This window comes from Oreochromis niloticus, linkage group LG2 (assembly GCF_001858045.2).
Source record: "Oreochromis niloticus isolate F11D_XX linkage group LG2, O_niloticus_UMD_NMBU, whole genome shotgun sequence".
NCBI classification, from domain to species: Eukaryota; Metazoa; Chordata; class Actinopteri; order Cichliformes; family Cichlidae; genus Oreochromis; species Oreochromis niloticus.
The window spans coordinates 33642692-33665193 of NC_031966.2; the positions used below are offsets into that span (position 1 = coordinate 33642692).

Consider the following 22502-nt stretch of genomic DNA (forward strand, 5'->3'; position numbering starts at 1 on the left):
GGAAGGAACTGAAAGGACAAAAAAAGGGGTGGTAGGGGTAAAGAATAGGAAAAGGTGGACTGACGTGGACAACTAACTGATTAACTAAAACAATGTGAATGTCTGTGAGTTAGAAGCTCTGAAAAAAAGCACTTCAGTCTCCCTCCATTTCCACTTTTTATTAATAACTGTTTCTGGGTTTTGGGTAATAAATTTAAAAAGGAAACATGGAATAAGTAATTACTGCTTTGGAAGACTTTATGGATTTAATATTAGGCTATTTAGTTTATGAATGCACCTAATAATTCTGACAATACTCACTTCAGTCTTAGTAAGAACTATGGTGTGAAGGTGGGTGACTGGCTTGTGCGCTTATGCTGTGACTATAACCCACTGGTGGGCTCTTAAAAAGTACTACATACCATCACTTAGTAATGAAAATACGTTATGTGATACTGTTACTGTATAAGGAGACAGTAGCATCACTCTTCTGCTCAAACAAGACCAGAGATGAGATAGGAGATGGCTTATTACCAAAAACAAAAAAGTTTCCTACTGTTTCTTACAGGAAACACACACACACACACACACACACACACACACACACACACACAAATTGATCTAATTTCATTAACATTATCTCTGTTTTAAATAAAGCACAGAAGTAAGTGACCAAGCCTGGAGCACCTAAACGAATGGACTACAAATAATAAATGCTCTCCATCAGACCTGTCCTTTTTTCTGGTATGTGTGTCAAAGATGTGCAGCACAGAAGGTCCATATGCTCCTCATTTCTTCCTCCTGTCTGAGGTCATTGTACACCGGCTGCCATCACAGAAGAGCTCTACTGTAAAGTCAGCAGACAGTTTCAGAGGGAATTGTTTGACCAACTCACTTTAGACATATTCCTAAATGTCCTTTCCACTTTTCACTGCGTTCACTTTTCTCTGATGTACAGTATGCTCATGCATTTACAGGGCGATCTTTCAATATGTCAAAGTTTAACCTCATTTTAAAAGAAGGCCATAAAATTCAAGGAAATGTGCTCATTTATTTATTTAAGGTTATGGTTAGCCCATATAAATAGTTAGATTCTATTCAGTGTAAAAGCTGGCCACCATGTGTTAACCTGGTTTTAGACGCCAGATTCAAATCGTTAACATTAGCTACTAAGTTTGTTTTTTTGGAAGCAGAAGTAACGATAGGTGGATGAAAGATAAGCTGTCAGCTACTGCTAGCTAGCTTAGTTAAGCTGATTATTGCTAAGTGACAAACTCATAAAAATCTATAATTTTATCCCATAAAGTAGATCACACACTTGGTGCAAGCTGGCTTTTTAGCAGTCCTGGAGGTTACCACTTTGTTAAACTTCACCTTCTTTATGGCTGAATCTTGCTAACAAAGTTAGCTAATCTTGGCTCATAGCTTTGTCCTGGTCACTGATGAAAACTATGACGAAGATTATTGGTCAGCAAAATTAACAGGAGCACAGACTTGACTCGCCAAAGTGCTTGCTCATAGAGGGTCATATGACTGTTGGGCTTTTGTCTTATTGTAGGGTCTGCCTTACAATTTAAAGTGCCTCGAGGTGACTGTTGTTGTGATTTATGATTCTGTATAAATAAAACTGAATTGAGTCTTAAAATACTTCATTTGCACTCTTATGCTAATGCTATACAGAAAACAAAACATGTTCAGGCAGACATTTTCACCACCAGAATCACAGAGCAAAATCTCACAGAACAGGATCTACATCAGTTGTAATACGTTGAGCCTACTTGATATAAGACTTGTTTTTAAAAGTAGTTTGAGAGAGCTCTCTGCTTGGTAAACAAATGTTATTTATCAAAGATTTTGTTTTAGCGCAGATTGCTTTTCTGAGAGAGGAAACACATGAGATGTCGTTTTCCAAAGCTCACAGATAATAATGCTACGGATAATATTTGTCAAACCAACCGAGGCCAAACAAAGTTTGTTACAGATGTCCCGGAGTGGGTAACCTGGTGTAAACCAATTTGCATAATTGTTCCACTTGTTCCCTCTTCAAATTGTTTTTTTCTCTTCTTTTTTTGCATTTTTCATGTGCTTTTTCTTCCTGTTTTGTCCTTTTTGTTGTTTTCCTTCGCCTGCCTCTGTCAGAGGTATCGATGTGTGAGACACAGAAGGGTCTGCATCTTAAGGTGGTCTAATGCAATTAACTTGACCACTGGGTTTTCTGTATGTGTGTTTGTGAGAGAGTGAAAATCAGACACTTGGAGACAAAGTTAACATCCATGGTGTTTTGTGTTCTTTTTCCAAGGAACTGTGTGTGTAGGTAAAGAACATGTGTTTTTGCCTTTCTTCAGCAACAGTGGACAAATTAATCTTGTACGTGCAACTATATGTGTATACATGATAAAGCTCCTCACGCCCTTATTTTCCAGACCAGTGGTTGAATCATGTTAAATCTTGTTTCAAGAGGAAAAAAACAAAGGATATTAAATCACTAAAGGCAAATGCACACACATGCATTATTACGATACAAGCTTGTACACACCAAAAGCACATCATTAAAAAAATGTCTCCAAAAGATACATTTTAGTCTAATATCTGAATTAAATCACTACAAAAATAGAACAAAAATAGAAATCACAAGAAGAAGTCAGTTTTTTGGCTGCTGAAATTAACTAATAAACTAATAATTAACTAAACAACATTATCAAGTTGACTTCTTACTCTTAGGAGGGCAAGGAGAGTACAAGAGAAATATTATACCTAGTAATATGAACTCAAACGTGAACAGATCGAGAGTACACAGACAAACCTACTCGCTTGTCTCTTTGGGATGTTTGCAGTATGTTCACCTATCACAGGAAAGTTCCAGCAGTCTTTAACAAATAAGCAGGTTAGCTGGCTAGCTCATGGTGCAGTATTTCAGTCATCAGCCAACATCTTTCAGATGGATTTGGAGGAAACTGAAAATCTATAATTGCTCTTTAATGAAGTCTACTGACTGAAGGAATCCTCGGACTTTTCTTCTCTAATCATTGGGTTGATGTTTTTGCATGAAAACTGTTGTTTGTAGCTATGCTAATAGATCTTAATGATTCAAGTGATACCATTCGATGTGAAAAATTATTATTTAAGATAAAGTAAACATCAACTACGACAGGTATTTAGTTAATAGGGTAACCTCAACCCCAAAAGACTAACCTGAAAAACACCATAAAAGTAACAAAAAAACAACCAAAAAACTGTTGTTTTTACTTATAGCTGCTTCCTTGCCACAAGGGGGCACTACAGCAGGTAGTCCACCGATGTTTGTTTGGGATTTGTGTCTTTTAACTTACCAAGCAAATGTGTCAACCACCACACATTGGAGACATCAGCTGTGGCTTTGATGTAAATAATTATCTATATAGTTTGATTTTATTTGAAAGAAAATATAGTTTAATCATCTACTTAAACAAGTTTATAGACATAAAAATATTTTTAATACTGTTGGGTCTGTTCCCACAAACCCCGCTAATTCTAGAGACTTATTCATCATGAATGAAAACAAGACAGTCAGCGATCGATCGATTACTTGCGCAAGGGAGGCCTCGTCTATGTCCAGCATGGAAGTGACCCCGATGAGGGCCTCCTCTCGCTGGCTTTTATTGACAAACTTCAAACAATAGTTTACAAAACACCTCCCCTCGCAACCCCCTTTGGTTACAAAGACAAGGCACTGTATGTATATGCATGCAGGTGTGTGTGTGTGTGTGTGTCCTCCTGCTGACCAAAGGGTCGTAAACGCAGGAAGCTTACATCAAAGGAAGTAGATCTTCCAGATAGGATGTATCTGCTATAAAACCTCCCCCAACACAAAGTGGTTAGAGGTGCTCAGGATCAAAGGAATAGCTTTGATAATACTGCTTGAACTAAGACTGTACAAATTTAAGAAACACAATGGCAACATTCAACAATTAGACCTAACAAATACGGTCCTGAAAAACACTGAAAAAACAAGTTTGTTGAAGCCTGATAGAATTTTGTTTACAATTTTATCATTATGCTGTTTTTATTTAATAAAAGCACTAAGAACACAAACTTGGAGTAATTAGGACCCTACACCACCGGGCAGAACTTGTTCCCTCTAAGCCTGAAGGGAAAAAGAAGGAACACACACATGTAAAGGAAGCACTGAAAACATGCGGTTATCCTAACTGGGCGTTCATAAAGTCAGCAAAGAGGCACAGAAAAGAAGATCAGACACCAGCGAGGGAGGATAAGAAAGACAGACGCAACAACATTGTCATCCCCTATGTAGCCGGTGTATCAGAGAAACTCAGGAGAGTTTTCTCCAAGCACGACATCCCAGTTTACTTCAGACCCAGCAACACACTCAGACACAAACTGGTTCACCCGAAAGACAAAACTCCAAAACACAGACTGAACAACGTGGTGTATGCTGTACAGTGCAGTGAGGAATGCCCAGACCTCTACATTGGAGAGACCAAACAGCCACTTCACAAGCGCATGGCACAACATAGAAGAGCCACCTCCACAGGACAAGACTCAGCAGTCCATCTGCATCTTAAGGATAAAGGTCACTCTTTCGAGGATGCCAATGTTCACATATTGGACAGAGAGGACAGATGGTTTGAAAGAGGAGTGAAAGAGGCCATCTATGTCCACTGTGAGCGACCATCTTTGAACAGAGGCGGTGGTTTACGACACCAACTGTCTGCCATCTATAATCCAGTTTTGAGTTCCCTCCCCAGACGCCTTAACGCCCACTCACATCCTGGGCCATCTGACCTCAGGAATTCACATGACAAGGTGGGGCCAGGTTTCACAATGGGCTCACCCGAAACCCTGGCTGATTAGGTCCCACACCCGCTTTCACACCTTGGCTCATGTGATTAGAGGATCACCAGGGGGTCCTTTGTCCCTCCTTGGGGGGATACTCCCACTGGGTTTAAATCTGGGACTCTCGGCCATTTGACCTTAGAACTGAAGAAGCTTCTCGGATGAGAGGTGAAACGTCTTCAAGCAACTTAAAGAAGTCCAGACGCTTTTCTTTGCAAACTCCTTTGACTACGATGACCTGGATGACTGAGAACCTTCACAGAAATATTGTAGGTAGTTTGAGGGCAGATTTTAAAACACATTGTCATTAATCACTACACAAATATGACACTATTGTGTGTCTTTTCAACAAGGATTTTTCAGGTATAATAACAATTTTAAAGAGTGAACAAGAGTAAATCATATTTTATACAGTTTGTGTAAAAACACCACAGCTGCTCTGCATGTACTGGATATGTGGGCTGTAACCCTGGCAGCAGATGCAAAACCCACAACTGAATGATTATGTTATATAATAAAGCAATTGTCTAGGTAATATAAACCTACTGTGAAAAAAAACAGATACATATAGAAGCTTCAAGCATAACCAAAGGTCTGCTTTTTAAAAAACATATGAATTTGATGTAACATAGGGCAAAGATGTTATTTACGTTTTTAAGAAAACCTTCCAAAGAAAAATAATTCAGTCTAGCTCATGCCTTTAAATGGCCAATATTTGGATGAACGTCATTTATCCCAGAAAAGCAGAAGGAATTCTCTTTGTTGTCTACTGACAGGAAAAATTAAGGCACAGCGGGACAAACACACAAGTCAATGTAGGGAGCGGGCTGTAGCTGGATGTTCCAAATATTAGAGTGAGATGGTGTGCAGGAGCTCCGTTGTTCTTATGAACTAACTTGGTCTGATGCTCTCTAATCACCACCACAGACTAAACCTTCCCACCACTTTGCAGTTTAGATGGTTAAAACAACAATTAAGCACAAAAAAGGACAATTACATACCAACATACAGCGTTTCCAGTCAGCACACGCATCACAAACACCAGCAGTGTTTGATGTGCGTATTTTTGCTGAGCAACCTTCAATTATTTGTTGGATGCAAAAAACGCTTCATTAAAACTGAACCCTTCATTAAGAGGCAGTGGTTACGTTTTGTAGCTGTTATGACTCGTTCCACGTGTTTTTAAAAATTACTCGTCTTACCCATCAAACTTCATTACAGCGTACAGCATTTCAGAATGTGTTTTCTCTAAAACTCAACTTTAACCATCTTTGCACCTTCAGTGTGAATTTTCACACAGCCTTATTACCATTTTGCAATAATCACGATAACGTTTCCTGTGGAAAACATTCAATAGCTCTGTTTTCAACTTGTTATTTACACTAAAGCAAATAGTTTTTCTAGTATCCACGTCGGATATCTCCTACTTAGATATTAGTGTTCTGATGTCCTCATGTTGTGTAACTGCTGAAATTACCGCTGATGTTTCTAAAACAAGGATTGGAATTGAATTAAAGATATGTTAAATAAATTGTTTTTATAAAATGATCTCTTAAATCTCACAGAGTCATTTTTTATTGTGGAGAGAAGTTTAATTTACAGTAAGCAAGGCTCAGTCATCCACATCAGTGGCTGGAGAGGAAAGCCAAAGGCACCTTGATGTAACGACATTTTGACAAATATGCCCTGAGAAATTTGCCCTGAGCCCAAGTACAGTGAACTGGTTTGTGGATGCAAACTCAGAGGATGGAGGCTCAAATTGGCTTCATCTATGTTTTTAATATTACAGCAAATAAGCCGTGAACTCTAACTTTTAAATAAATGAATTCTCCCTCACAATCAGCCCAAAAGAACGGTGGAATAACGTGCTCTTATGTTTTTCCTTGTATCTATTGCTGCCCCTCTGTCTCTACTTCAATTTCGCCTTCTGTCTTTGGAGAACGCAGTCAATTTCACAATGAATTAGAAGGTGAGTATCTAAGTAGGTCATGAGCCTGTTCACCACGCAGAGGAAAACAGACGTGCATGCATGAACAAAACGTGCACATAGTACACATGTGTTATATGTATAAGAGTAATAGATGTGCACAGAGTGGGTTTAACAGAAAAGAGACTTTTTTAAAGCGTTCTCTGTCATGAGTGTGTGAGTGTGTATGGAAGAGAAAAACTGGGATGCATGGAAATAATTTTGCTTTAGACTTGACATTATTCCAGTGAGGTTCCAAATATTTTTGCGCCACAATAAATTACCTCTCTGTCTCTGACTCTTTGTTTCTCCCGCTGCTTCTGTCCTGCTCTCACACACAGAAGACGTACCTCAATAGAGAAATCCTCTGCAGTTAAATTTAGCCTGAATGCTGTGTACTTCGCTAACACACATTTTACTTTGCAACGCCTCTGAAATATGGATGAGTCTTTTTCTTGAAAAATGGCTATGCACGGGAAGAGCGTGAGGAAAAGCCGGAAACACAGAGAGAGAGAGAGCGGCTTTAAAATGTAGAACTTGTTTATTTGAGCAAATGTTAACAGATTAGCTTAGAGCATGAAACAAAAAGAAAAGATGGGTTACAGAAATGCTACGGCCCGCACAATCAAATAATAAGAAACACTGTGATAGGCTGACCACAGTTCACCACCTCTCGCCCTGTGGCAGCTGGGATAGGATCCAGCCCAACACCCGTGTTGTGACACAAGCTTAACACAGCGAACCTACGTCATCAACACTAAACTCCAAACAGAATATTAGAGTCTGGGATTTTCTTTTATGACGCCAATGAACGAGGAAAGATCAATGGGCCAGTTTACCCTGTCCAGAAAAGGGTTATCAGGGCCCTGAGGAGGGCGCTCAACGGAGGGCTGATGCCTGGGCCTTAGCCCGATGGGCCCAGCTGGGCACAGTCCAAAGAGGTGACACAGGCCCCCACTCCTGTGGGATCACCACCTGCAGGGGGTGTCGGTTTGTGAGGTGTAGAGATACCGACTAGATATAGTCGGGCTCGCCTCAGTGAGCTCTGGAACGATGAGAGTCATTTCTTTGGAAGACTTTCTTAGTTTGATTTTCTGGACTCTGTTCCAAAAAGGAGATACCCTCGGTGAGACACAGTGGGCAGGCTGGTTTCTTATCTCTGCGTGGGCAGCTGCCAAAGTTACCCGACCTCACATAAGAGGTAAAAAATTGATGCTTGGATGGTGATTTTTGTTTGGTTTGCTTTTTGACCTTACAGTGTACAAACTGTAAGTAAATCATTAGAACTATACTTGGTCAGTCACCACAGTATTATTAATAAGTCTTCCCCTCTTTCTTTATTTTGGCATCATGTAATACTAATATGATTGTGGTGCTGTCAGTAAAATCCTATAATCTCATGTTCATTTGAAATCAGCAACGTGCAAATATTAAAGGAACACAGCGCTGGTAATTATGTGATGGGAAATAGTTGTGATCTGTCACAAATCTGGGTGCCTGATAATGTTTCCCTTGATTTGCTTTTATTGCCAATTTCAGAGCAGGTGTCCACATGTATTGATTTTCTCTCCGTATCACACACATAAAAAAAGAGCACACACGCAGCATCAGATATACTACTTTTCTCTGTTTGTGCTCACTCACAGGCCAGAACACACACATGCACACGCACACACGCACACACACACACACACACACACACACACACACACACACACACACACGTAGCTATGCTGTGCTAGCTAGCAGATTGCCCTTGAAGGCAGCTCAGGGCTGTTGGAGCTCTTCACCGTGGGACTCGACAGATATAAAAACAAATTAGAGAGTTCAGCCTGCTATAGCTTTGCCTCTGTCTGCCTGCAGAAACATCCTTTCAAAAATGGGTTTCACTTCCTCCAAGAATCACTCGCTTTGTCATTTCAGCGAGTAACAAAAAATCATTTGGATGATCACGTAGAGCGACTGCGTTGTAAACAGCTTTATGTCAGATGGTTTGTTGGATCTTACTAAGGCTACACCTTTTCTTTGGTTATCTATAAGTCACCTTTAAATCATCAAAGTTTTGCTGAAATAGTTTCAAGTTCTCACTTGTAAAAATACTCTTTATATATTCAAAAAGATGACAATGAATGTTTTCAGCAGCATTTATTTTTTTGCATCAACATCATTTTGATCACTAGATTACATGTAATGCTCTAAGATTACTTCAAAGTACAACTATGTACAAAGGCCAAGATTAGAACACTTAAATGCTCAAAATAAAAATCCCGACAGAAAAGAGGGCGCAGCATGGCCAAGCTGTCACTCTACTTCCTTGAGTCCATCCGTCTTTATAACGAGAGTATAGTTTTGGCTGCATTTTACATCTTTATTAATAAATGGTTTCATTTTAGACCTCGCAGTGTGCTCTATTACACATTTATCCTGTGGTTTTACATTAAAGATGCTAATTTCAAGAGACTGAGTCTATTTTCTTGTTACAATTTGCTGAAATTACTGCATTGATCAGACAGCTGGTCATTACTGTTATTATTTTTTGTTGCTTTTTCCCTCTTCTTGTAATTCACTTTCTCCTTGTTATTTATCTCTCCTCTCTCTTAATGCTCCATTGACCCTGAGTTATCTCTGATCTGACCTGGTCAGATTTGTTCTACCCAGCAGACCGTGTATTTGCTTCATCTGTTTCTCTGTGGGTACATATTTCCTTAAGCATTGGTGTGTGTGCGGGGCCCTTAGACAACAATTGTAATGCTATATGACTCTGGACTCTGTGATATGTAGACAGATCCAACAGCATTACTAAATAATAAATGTTAAGGCGTACACACACACACACACACACACACACACACACACACAATTGTTTAGGAACACAGAACTAAAGGAACCAAAAACCCTCATCCTCAGCCCCAACGTGTAACCAAAGGCCACTGACATACAGCACACGGCTTCAATATGTGCAGCAGATAGCACATGCATGCAGCCATTAGTAATGCTATTCAGCTAACTGACTGTGATGACTGTTGTTTTTAGGCAGGGTAAGAATATGCTTTATATAAGCCATAATACATCTGCAGAATACGCATATTAAGTTTTGCATTTATTTACACCAGCTGTGCAAACTTGGGTTTGCCTTTCAGCTGCTTGGCTAGACCATATTAACAGCTTTTTGTCACATATAGTTGTACACAAAATATGCTCTGCTATAGCATAGTAGTTCTTCTTCTAACAATTATGATTATTATCCTGCACTTAAAGAAGAAGTGAAACTCTTAAGATGAAGAATCTCCCTCTGAAAGGGTGTCACGGGCCCAGAGAGGCAATGTTTGCATTTAGATTCTTTTTCTCCTCAACTGCAGGCGCTGCTTATGTCAGAGCAGCGGTATATTCTGATATATTTCTCATGCTCACAGACAGTATTTCTTCATAATTGGGCCCTGCTTATGTAAGAAAAGTCTTATTTATATAGCCCAGTGTCACAAAACCTAGAGTTCCTCAAAGGGCTTTATGTCTGTACACCATGCTGCACTTTCTGTTCATGGACAGTTTCTGTCTGCCTCCTCACCCACAATTTTCCATTCACCTTCTTAACATCCAAATATCCACTTGTATAGGCAATAAACTGAGATATACACATTGTTGAGTTGATTTGAAGACAACTCTTCTAATCATCTCCATGGACAGAGCATTATTTCGAAGATGTTCCATCCAGCAATAACACTGTCCCATTATTTCAATTTAATTCAATTAATTTCAGTTTTATTTATAATCTTTATATTGCAAGGTAGACCCTACAATAATACAGACAGAGTAAAATTCAACAATCATATAACCCACTTTGAGCAAGCATTTGGAAACAGTGGGAATGAAAAACTCCTTTTTAACAGGAAGAAACCAGGTTTAGGGGAGGGGCCACCATCTGCTGTGACTGGTTGGGGGTGATGACAGTCAGACAGATAAAATGGGAAAAAAAACATGATTGTTTGCATACATCATTTCTAGGAAACTGGACTGACAAGCGAGTAGTTGGTAACCACTATAATGCAAAGTAATCCCAAATGTTACAGTCTGGAAAAATATTTCAGGTTCAAATAAGAGAATCGCGTCTTTAACACAAGACATTCCCTTCCTTTATAAAGTGTACACTTTTCTTGGAGACAGCAATTAATCACACTATTTAAATATTTAAACGAGAGCTGTAACAGAAAGGCGCTTTAAACGACTTGCTAAGAGTGTGACATTTAAAATGTTTCTACTTATTGCATTTTTTTTCCTCGGTGTATTTCCAATACCTGGATCCAACATCGAAGGGAAAAGTCGATCTGCCGGCTCTACCCGACTCTTTACTTTAATCTCAATTTTATGTGGAAAGGATGATGAGAAAGCCTGTTGCCAAGAGACACAGACCCACCTACAGGATCAAGGACAGAGACGTTTAGATGAGGCCTGGGCACACATCAGCACACGTCTGAACATTAATGTAAGTGTCCAGCTGCAGATGCAGATTTCCAAGAATCCTTGAAAACCAGATCATCACAGTGTTGCTGAATGCTGCTTCTCAAATGTTGAATTTTCATTACATAAGATACAGTATGAATTTAAGTGCACAAACTTGCAGTAGGTCATGAGCATCGGCTTGGAAAGGCCAGAAATGTGTCCCTAAGCCCTGGAGGCAGCGAGAAATAGTCATAGATATAAGCAGATGAATAAAATGAAATAAGTGTCAAAGAGTTATTCTAACCTCCTAAACAGGGCAAGATAAATTGGCCTGATAGCAGTTGGCATGTGCAGCATGCAGCTGACACATATATAGACCCACAAAGCTTCATGCTCACATTGCATCACTGAGTTTGTCTGTCCCCATATGTTAGTCTGCCTCCCTGCTCATTTAGGTAACGTATCTGATGCAGGCAAAAATAAAACCAAACAGCTGGTGAAATCTAAACAGCACACAGCATTAGCTGGCACGAAACTGAAAAAAGAAAAGTTCTTTATGAACAATTAGAGTCTTCCTGCAGGACCTGTCATATGTCTTATGAGAAATGTCACAGTTATTAAATAATAATAATGTACCTCACTATGTGCTTTCAGAATAATGAAATGACATGTTTCACATATTTTTACTCGAGCTGTAGCCTCATCCTCTTTTAGGAAACTGTTAAATTAGTGACACAAAACAACATATTTAAAGTCAGGAAACCGAGCCTGCTGCAGAGGAGAAAACAAAGTCTGTTGTATAAATGTGTAAACCAGGTGTTACGACCCGGCTCAAGGCCGCAACATAAAAGAAGATGAATACCAGATTGTGGGATGAGAAGAGGCTTTATCTTAAAAAGGACAACCAGGTTGGCTAAAAATGGCTGGTGCCACTAAGGCAAACACAACAAAAGAGATGGACAAAATGGTGAACGGAGAACTAAACTATACTGGGAAAACTAAACTACTGACCCTGAACAGAAACACAAACCTGAACACAAATAACAGCGAGCAGAAAACAGATGACGGTTGGGCAGCAGGGAAACACACGGATGAGACATGGTGGATACACAGACGGACCAGCCAAACTACAAAGACAGAGGACGCGACTTAAATACACACAGGGAAACACAGGGAGATTACACACAGGTGGGGAACACAGCTGGGAATAATCAACAAGACGAGACAGAGGTAAAACTGAACACACTCACATGAGACGCAGACCTTCACAATAAAACAGGAAACGAGAACAAATCCTTAAACATAACATAAAACAAAACACTGACAACATTAAATCGTAACATTTCCCCCCACCCAAAAATCAAACATTTAACCCCAAATGAAAATGTTTGATTCATGACCTAGAGAGCCATGAATGCTGTAGTCCTGGAGGACCAGCGCACAAGGCACTGGCCGCTATTCTGCAGGCAGACGGAATGCTGAAGCGGTCCCTTGGACCCTCCAGCGGAGGCAGACGAAGGCTGGACAGGCCCCTCGGACCCTCCAGCGGAGACGGACGAAGGCTGGACAGGCCCCTCGGACCCTCCAGCGGAGACGGACGAAGGCTGGACAGGCCCCTCGGACCCTCCAGCTGAAACAGAATGCTGAAGCGGTCCCTCGGACCCTCCAGCGAAGACGGATGAATGCTGAAGCGGTCCCTCGGACCCTCCAGCGGAGACGGACGAAGGCTGGACAGGCCCTTCGGACCCTCCAGCGAAGACGAATGTTGGCTGGACAGGCCCCTTGGACCCCTCCAGCGGAAACGGAAGGCTGAAGCGGTCCCTCGGACCCTCCAGCGGAGACGGACGAAGGCTGGACAGGCCCCTCGGACCCTCCAGCGGTGACGAATGTTGGCTGGACAGGCCCCTTGGACCCCTCCAGCGGAAACGGAAGGCTGAAGCGGTCCCTCGGACCCTCCAGTGAAGACGGACGAATGCTGAAGCGGTCCCTCGGACCCTCCAGCGGAGACGGACGAAGGCTGGACAGGCCCCTCGGACCCTCCAGCGAAGACGAATGTTGGCTGGACAGGCCCCTTGGACCCTCTAGCGGAGGCGAATGAAGGCTGGACAGGCCCCTTGGACCCTCCAGTGAAGACGGAAGGCTGAAGCAGTCCCTCGGACCCTCCAGCGGAGACGAATGAAGGCTGGACAGGCCCCTTGGACCCTCCAGCGGAGACGGAAGGCTGAAGCGGTCCCTCGGACCCTCCAGTGAAGGCAGACGAATGCTGAAGCGGTCCCTCGGACCCTCCAGCGAAGACAGACGAAGGCTGGACAGGCCCCTTGGACCCTCCAGCGAAGACAGACGAAGGCTGAAGCGGTCCCTCGGACCCTCCAGCGGAGACGAATGAATGCTGGACAGGCCCCTTGGACCCTCCAGTGAAGGCAGACGAATGCTGAAGCGGTCCCTCGGGACCCTCCAGCGAAGGCAGACGAACGCTGAAGCGGTCCCTCGGGACCCTCCAGCGAAGGCAGACGAATGCTGAAGCGGTCCCTCGGACCCTCCAGCGAAGGCAGACGAATGCTGAAGCGGTCCCTCGGACCCTCCAGCGACGACGGATTGCTGAAGCGGTCCCTCGGACCCTCCAGCGAAAACAGATGGATCCCGGATGAGCCCCCATTTCTGTTACGACCCGGCTCAAGGCCGCAACATAAAAGAAGATGAATACCAGGTTGTGGGTGAGAAGAGGCTTTATCTTAAAAAGGACAACCAGGTTGGCTAAAAATGGCTGGTGCCACTAAGGCAAACACAACAAAAGAGATGGACAAAATGGTGAACGGAGAACTAAACTATACTGGGAAAACTAAACTACTGACCCTGAACAGAAACACAAACCTGAACACAAATAACAGCGAGCAGAAAACAGATGACGGTTGGGCAGCAGGGAAACACACGGATGAGACATGGTGGATACACAGACGGACCAGCCAAACTACAAAGACAGAGGACGCGACTTAAATACACACAGGGAAACACAGGGAGATTGCACACAGGTGGGGAACACAGCTGGGAATAATCAACAAGACGAGACAGAGGTAAAACTGAACACACTCACATGAGACGCAGACCTGCACAATAAAACAGGAAACGAGAACAAATCCTTAAATATAACATAAAACAAAACACTGACAACATTAAATCATAACACAGGAATGTCAAACTGCTTTTACATCGTGGGCCACATACAGCCCACTTTGACCTTTAGTGGCCCAGAGCAGTGAAACTACACGATGTGTGAACTTACAGCAAAAGTTCTGGCAATTTTTTTTGTTTTGCTCCTGTGGACTCACTGTTATTTGATTGTTTATATATTAGCTCATTAACTAAATCTCACCATTTATGCTTAAAAATGCCTTGCAACAGTAGTAGGTCTCACTTTTCCTTTACACGTCGTTCACTCTAAACTTCAATCAAGCTGGAATTCACTTTGAGTTTCTTCATAAACTGCGTTGTGTTAGCAATAGGTTTCTTTTCAGAACTTACTTTAAGTTTCCTTGAAATATTTGAAAACTTCACAGTACACTTTGTATTTACTTTCATCCATAGAGAAAACCTGAGCTGTCTAATGGTATATGTGGAGAAATTATCTCTCAGACAGGGTTATAGAGGAACGGCGTAATGACTCAGCATCTGTGTGGAGACACCAAAGACCTACAGAACTCCTTAGGAAAAAAAACTGGCGTAGTTAGCATGTCTTTGCTGCCACATAGCTGCGTCTGTGAGAGTGACAAAGGCAGAGAGGAATGAGCAATGCACCCAAATTTATTCCAATTTCAGGTTGCAGTTTGAAGAACTGGCCAGGGACAATGAAGTCGAGGTTATAGGACTACTAACTCATTTTTATTATATGTGATTTTTTTCAGTTTGTCAGTGGGCACTGTCTGTGTCAAGAAGTGAATAAATAAAAATGAAAGTACATGCGCCCTTTTATCAGGATAGCTCCCACAGTGGACAGGTCCTTTACATCAACCCATAATACTGCATTCTGTTCTCCTCGGCTGAGCATGCTGCAATAAATGCTTCTACGCAAGATGTCTCCTGAATGCTCTTTCTGCATGAGTGAGCCTGCTCTCACAAGATTACCACAACAATATAGTAGTATATCTTATATAGGCCATCCCTGGTTATGGCCACAGTCAGACCACTCTCACATGAGGCTGGCTCACGTCTGCTCCATTAGAATCTGGGGGAAATAATCAAAGCTGTTTTACCTCTACACTGTGTAATCAGGATACACAAGAACGTCTTTGGCCAACCCTCATTTGTTTTTATGCTTTGCTAGAAAAATGAGCAAATAGATGCAGTGATTTACTGAAATGTGTAAAAATATACTTAAATACATTATATAAGCCAACAAGAGTTTTACAGTTCTATCAATCTTTTAAGTTATGACCAATTTTGTGAACAATAGATGGATCAACTGAAGTGCCAGATGCATCTGACCATCAGATGTTGTTCATGTGCTGTAGACAGTTTTGCTTTTCCCCTCCACTTGTCCAGTTTCCTTAATTTTCTAAGTACACACTGCACATCATAAAGACATGCCACGTTTCTAGCTAATAGCTCTTTGGTAATCATCTTGTTGATCCATAAGATTTTATGTCAGACTGTGTTATCTTTGGCAATTTTCAAACTTTCAACTAAAGAATTATTTTTCTAACAGGACAGTAGTAATAAATTATCTAAATGTACAACCTAAAATTGGTTCTCTGACAGAGTGATTGGTTGTATGTTATGTGTACACACAACATTGGTTTATCCCTTAGGTCACCTTTTTATGCTTGAATTATTCATAGGATAGTGTTAAAAGGCTTAGCAAACAAAAATCGGGTCCAACTACATAAACTGGACTGAAAATGACAGAGAAAACAGCAAGTATAGAAAGAAAGTCAGATTCCTTTGATGACTACTCTAATGTGAATCGGGGAAAGCAAAATGTCTTCCCAATGTGCACCAAACTTCATTCTGTGAGCTAATTAAAAAAAGCATCATAATGTTTCGGGGAAGTGTAGATGTCTCACCGTGGGTCTGTACAAGTTTAACACAGTGATAAAATACTCACTAGCATCATTTTAACATCCTTCTTGATGTATGTTTTATTTGGGTTTTAGACAACACCTCAAAAACTGGAATTTTTAACTTCCTTTGTTTAACATATGGTCCAACTATTGAGCTCTTGCAACACAGATATGACTCTTTTTCTTCAAGCTGGAGTAAAAGGCTCATATCTGATTTCACTGTTAAACTGATTGTCAGAACCTAAGATATGGTCTAATCTGACAGTTCAACAATGCGTGCAATAGAAACTAACCCCTTCAACAACAGCAAACACAAGAAATGTAGTACTGCCTGTTCATTTCAGCCCTACACTGCAAGAGGAAGCTGTGCATCTGAACTATAGGAAGAAATGCGAGTTGAGAGGGGCACTGAATTTGGTTCTGGGATTCAAAATATAAGTAACATGGAGCAGTAAGTGTTCTAGACTGTGTTTTCTTCATGTGTATACGAGTGTCAGAATGCAAATAATATCACAATGCACAAAGCAAAGGCAAAGCACACGTTTAAGAATGTGTGCAAGGACAAAATTAGCACAGTGTGTGGCTCATAGAGACCGACTGCATATGTCACATGACACAGCAACAAAACACAAGCAGGACTGCAACCCTCCTCCCAAAACACTCGCTCACTCACACACATAACAAAAGTGCAGATGGAAGAAAGCTTAAAGACATAACAGCACGGAGCAGATGTTTCTGCTGAGGGAAAGTTAAGTCAAAAGCAACTGAAGCTTTAAATATTCAAAGTTTAATACAAATATACAAAATGATACCAGGAATGTAGTCCGTTGTTTTAGCGTAGATCTGAAATGTGCATTCAAAGAAACTTTAAAAGTGCTGTAGTAATGATGAATGATGTATTGCTGAGTCGAGGGATCTGTCAAAGTAATGGATGCTCTGGAGTCACTGAGGGATCCATTGTATATTAAAAGGAAGCAGAGTACATATTCTGACCATATTTTAAGTCCACTTGCTTTTTCTGTTGGTAGTCAGCTGACCCCAAATCCATGGAACGGTAATTCATCAATTCTACAATTCTTCAAAAAAATGCAATAGAAAATATGTCCAGTACAATACCAAATACTATGTATTCCTGACCCAACAGGCACACAGTGCCTTTCCAGTCACATGCTGGCACTGCAAAGCAGTAGCTGGCAAAGCTTTAGTGATATATATCCCTGCCCGTCCCATCCGTTATGTTCTCTACAACCATATTCAATAGTCCATATTGCTTTTATTTCTCACCCACTGTTGCTCATTTAATGTGTGATGCTCTACCATGCTCAGTTTTAGGTCCACTGCTGCTTTCTAGTTTGCACTTGTGCAAAGATAAATATATTAAATCTAAACAATAACAAGTGACAGACTAGTAATAACTAGTAATAACTAGTAACTAGTAATAGATTATGATATTGGGTCTAGTCAACGGCACGTAGTCCGATCTGGTCTTTAAGTCTGACGTCATTAGCTGTTTTCAGGTCCAAACTCAATTCAGGTCCCAAAGTCAAACGAACACTGCAGCATCACTGAGAGTTAAAAACTGTCTAAATTCTTTCATCTTTAATAAAATGATCAGCGTTGCTGCTTTACCAGGTGTAACAATTAAGTTTAACATCCAGGCATCCATGAAAACAGAATTTATTAAATTTAACAGAGTTAGAAGTTAGCAGGAAGTTAGCTCGCTAGCTTCCACCTTAACATGATATAGCATGTTCTGACTGAGAGATTTCTGAAACATTCAAACGTACAGCTCTGCTATCACTTCCAACATAAACGAAGACAGAAAACTAAACAGCAGTGATGTTTGTAGGGTTACTGAAGTTGGGCTAGCTGGTATATAATGATGTGCTACGTGATCGCTAGCCACACAGCTATGTTAGCATAGCATAAACACAGTGAAGCTGGAGGATGAACGCTAACTTTTTTCCACTCAATAAAAGTTAACGTGAGGGTTCCTGATGGTTAGGGACAAATGCAATCGCATGGCAGGATGCTGTAAACGGACCAAACTTCAGTCAGGAGAACAACTGAGATAATCCATCCACAATACGAGGTTAGTCATTAATGTACTAAATATATAATTTAAATCTGCAGTTAAATATGATTAGTGGTTTAATACATAAGATTTTCCAGCTATTTTATGTTTGTATGCTGCAGTCTGGTGTTCTTTCTTCCTGGTGCTGTGGACATACTTAAAAAATCAGCTTTATACTTGTTAGAGGTTGGAAAATGATTTTGATACCCAGTAGCTGCGCTCTTGACTCTTGTCCATTCTCTTCCAGGCAGAAGTCCTCTTGACAGAATTTGATGCATATTCTTAACTCTATATGCCTAGGCCTTTAGATCTAGAGGCCTAACCCTAAAGCCTAGAGTAGGGGTCCCCAATCCCAGTCCACGAGGGCCGGTGTCCCTGCAGGTGTTAGATCTCACCCTGGGTCAACACACCTGAATCACATGATTAGTTCATTACCAGGCCTCTGGAAAACTCCAAGACATGTTGAGGAGGTAATTTATCCATTTAAATCAGCTGTGATGGATCACAGACACATCTAAAACCTGCAGGGACACCGGCCCTCGCGGACTGGGATTGGGGACCCCTGGTCTAGAGGTTAACTGGTGATTGCCAGACAGCCACTGGTCGCTAGGGAAAAATGAGTGGACGTTGTGAGTGGATGCTGGAGGTTGTTGGCAGTTGCTCAGTTGCTAAAGCCCTAGCCAAGTACACCTGAGGTCAGTCAGTGACCCGCTTGTAATTACAAATCAGTTTATTTCCTGACCCATTGACAAGTGCTGTGTGGGAGTCCATGGCTGCCATTGCACCTAGTTTAAGTTGTAGTGAAACCATGAAAAGAGCAATGCAAACCAGAAATGGAGACCCTTGCCTTCAAAGTAAAAGGTGTGTCTGTTAAACTATGTTGGTTTCAGAGTAAGGCGCCATTTTTATGAACATTCTCCTTTTCCAGTTTGTGTTGCACTTTTTCCAGTTTTCCCGTTGCTCAGCGGTTAGTGCGTGGTCTTCTATGGAAAATACAGGCAACCGCAGCAATGTGTTAGCAAAGAAATAACAGAATAACAGTTTTAAGTGCAGTATCCTCAACAACAGCAGCCTCTAGAAATCCATTGCCAACTGGTTGGTAATACACCAAAAGCAACCGAAAGTTGCCAGTGGACTGGTGACCAGTCTCTTGGACTGTATCCCATCTGCATCCATTCATTGTGTCCTACCTGTGACTTTGAGTTGCGTTGTCCTTCGCACCAATCTGGATCCATACTGCAATTCACAGGTGTAATTTCCCCCGTCTCCCTCCTCTATCTCAGGTATCCAAATATGTGTGGTGTTAACAATGATGGAGCTTCTCCATTCAACCAGCTCACACTCCTAACAGGAGACATAGGCAGAATAGATCAGTCGCAACCTTAAACAGAAGACTCATAAAAACTTTTCTGCGTTCATGCCATACCTTGTACCAGGTCATCTGCGGTTGTTTATATGGAGCCAAATAGTCTTCTATATCAGGACAGTGGATCATTTTGCTGTGGGTTATCTCAGCTTTCTCCAGATGGCGGATTTTGCTACTGAAGCATTTTCCCTCATCGCTCTCCTCCACCGTCATCGACATGGACACTTTCATGCAGTATGTGGAGTTCCTAAACAGATTACAAATATAACATAAAAAAGGTATTCTGTATCACTGCATGTTGACATCTTTCTCAGAGTTGTTGAGAAAAGAGACCACTTGACATCACAAATATAACCCATCTATGCAGTTGTTTCTAAGGCAATTCAAGCAACCTGAAATCAATCTGAGTGGGTTTGTTTTTAGCTGACTTGTTTATCCATTCAAAAGTTAGCTACAACAGTGACATGAGTCATTCAACCATTTGTCCAACGCCGAGACTCAAACAGTCAAAGTCTTACAGTCTGTGTCAAACAGAGCTATTTTCTGGTGGGAATGCAGGGTGGAGCCTTTGGTAATGATCTGGTTATTTCTGGTTAAATTATAGGCCCTTTGACATCCCAGCTTTTCACTGACACCATTCAAGGAACTGGCAATAAATAAGCGGTTTTACAAACTCCATCATACTAAACAAAAGATTTCATAAAAAGCATTGCCATACATTGGCTTCATCCTTGCAGATCGCAATGAGCAAAGATAACTGGACTTGAGAACTGGTGCTCTACAAATAAAATACACTTTAAAATCAAACATTTTAAAGGAAAGAAATTAGAAAAAATTGACATAATTATATGATTCCTATTACAGATTTATGACATGGTTTGTTTAAAAAAAAACTAAGATTAAACTGTCAGGATCCATCCTTGACAACAAAGGGTAAATGGTAGTGTTTAGTACTACTGAATGACAAATAGAGTCACTTAGAAACAAAGTATCAGCCTTTGTGGTTACCAGCATTCTACTGTCAACCAAGGAGCAAAACAAGCGAACTGCATCTGCTTTCTTTTAAAGAAAACTGTCACGTCAGTCACCTCACACAACAACTGATGAGTAGCGCAGAGACAGAGCTGCTGCATTTAGAGCCTACAAGTGGATTATTCTTCAGAGGCCTGACTATTTAATATCAAGCTGCACGATATTCACACCTGTAGCTGTTCTCCACATTAATATTTCAATACGGTACGATAAGTGACCAGAGCCTGTGATTAATGATGATTATGTTGAATTTCCTTCTCCTGACGTGGCATTTTACATGACTAATGAGTTTGAATTACATAAATCCTTTTGTTTTTAAATTATTATTAACAAATAGCCCGTAATACCACTGCACAGTGGACAAAACTGTCAATGAATATGTAACAATGTACCACTGTGTGCATTTATGAAACTGACTCAAAACTGACTGCTTGGGGTGTTTCTGCAAAGATATTACTCGGATCCAGAGCACTCCTGCACATGTTAACTTTTATCTTTATGACAACAATATCAGGGAGCAGCCTCTCTAGAAGCTAAATTTTGGTTAGCGTGCAAAAGACGTTGTTTATAAAGCAAGCACAGAGAACGCTATTAGCATTTAGCATCTTGCAGATACTCGTTTGGGGTTTTAAAACCTCGAATGCCTTCATTTCCAAAAGCAGCATGTTACTTGTTTCAATACAAAACACCTGAAGGACAAGTGAGGTCATACTGACACAGGTATCGAGGTGAGTTGGTGACAACCTGGCAATCACTGGTCATGTTTATATGATGCGATTAGTCGCTGGAGGTTGCTAGAAGCTAGCAGTTACTGTGAAATCAACTACTGAAGCCCTTTAATGTTGATGTAGAGATTGAATTGTGTCACCCTGATAAACACTGGTTGCTAGAGAAGAGTGTGTACTCTGTGACTTTCCAATAGGTTAACAGTATAACAATAGTCACAGACAGCTATACAGTACTGCACTAATAACCTCCTTGCAGTTGCTTTGGTTGTTAGGAGATTGCCACAGTTTGCAAGTTAGTGCCTTCCATGCAATCTCCATTCACCTTCAAAGTATAACTTGTGCCGGTGCAACTAAAATTGACAGTCTACTAGTGACTAAAGTAACTATAAAGGAGTTTTAGACACAGGCTCTGTGGACATAGATAGTGCAAGCTTTATTAAAAAGCTGATAAACTAAAATCCAGATGCTCCAGATGACTGGAGATGAAGATGAGAAACACTGAAGCACGTGGGAGGAAAATATACAATCTGTCAAGGACAAAGGGAAACACAAGACTACACAGAGGCCTGATTGGGTGGAGGTGATAGCAGTCAAACACAGGTGAAGCTAATGAGGACAGAGCAAACAATGACAAGACAGGAAGGGAACTAGAGCAAAAACAAGATTTGAGAAAACTGTCAGAGTAAAACAGGAATTAACCGAAATAGAAGTAACTTAGACAAAAAGACAAAGACCAGCGTTAGCACATGATGTCAGATACAGGGGGACAGAAAAGTAAGAGGAAGGGAAGGAAGAGAATAACATTAGAAACAAATAATAGAAGCCAGAGGGACTGCAAAAGCTTGCTGCTCTGCCCCAAAGGGATAAACCCCAGCCCACTTCGTACAGTAGTTTCTAGACAAATACAATGTTTCCCAGCTCAGTCCAGAAGCCCGTCCACTCTGTAAGGTTTACCCCTGCCCTGCTTTTTCACACCTGCTGCAATTAGCATGCAGCTCCCTGTTGCAGCAGATGTGCAAAAACAGAGCCGAAG

General features: G+C 41.1%; 1 protein-coding gene across 5 annotated transcripts in view; it reads right to left on the reverse strand.

Moving 5' to 3' along the window:
• The window catches only part of il1rapl2 (interleukin 1 receptor accessory protein-like 2), a 464293-nt gene that overhangs the window by 124508 nt on the left and 317283 nt on the right, over nucleotides 1-22502 (reverse strand). For all 5 annotated transcript variants that reach the window (XM_019346586.2, XM_025898426.1, XM_025898428.1 and 2 more), the window contains exons 5-6: nucleotides 19770-19956; nucleotides 19534-19687 (exon numbers count right to left, since the gene is read on the reverse strand). In XM_019346586.2, the coding sequence (XP_019202131.1) occupies nucleotides 19534-19687; nucleotides 19770-19956 (341 nt within the window). The remainder of the gene's footprint in view (nucleotides 1-19533; nucleotides 19688-19769; nucleotides 19957-22502) is intronic.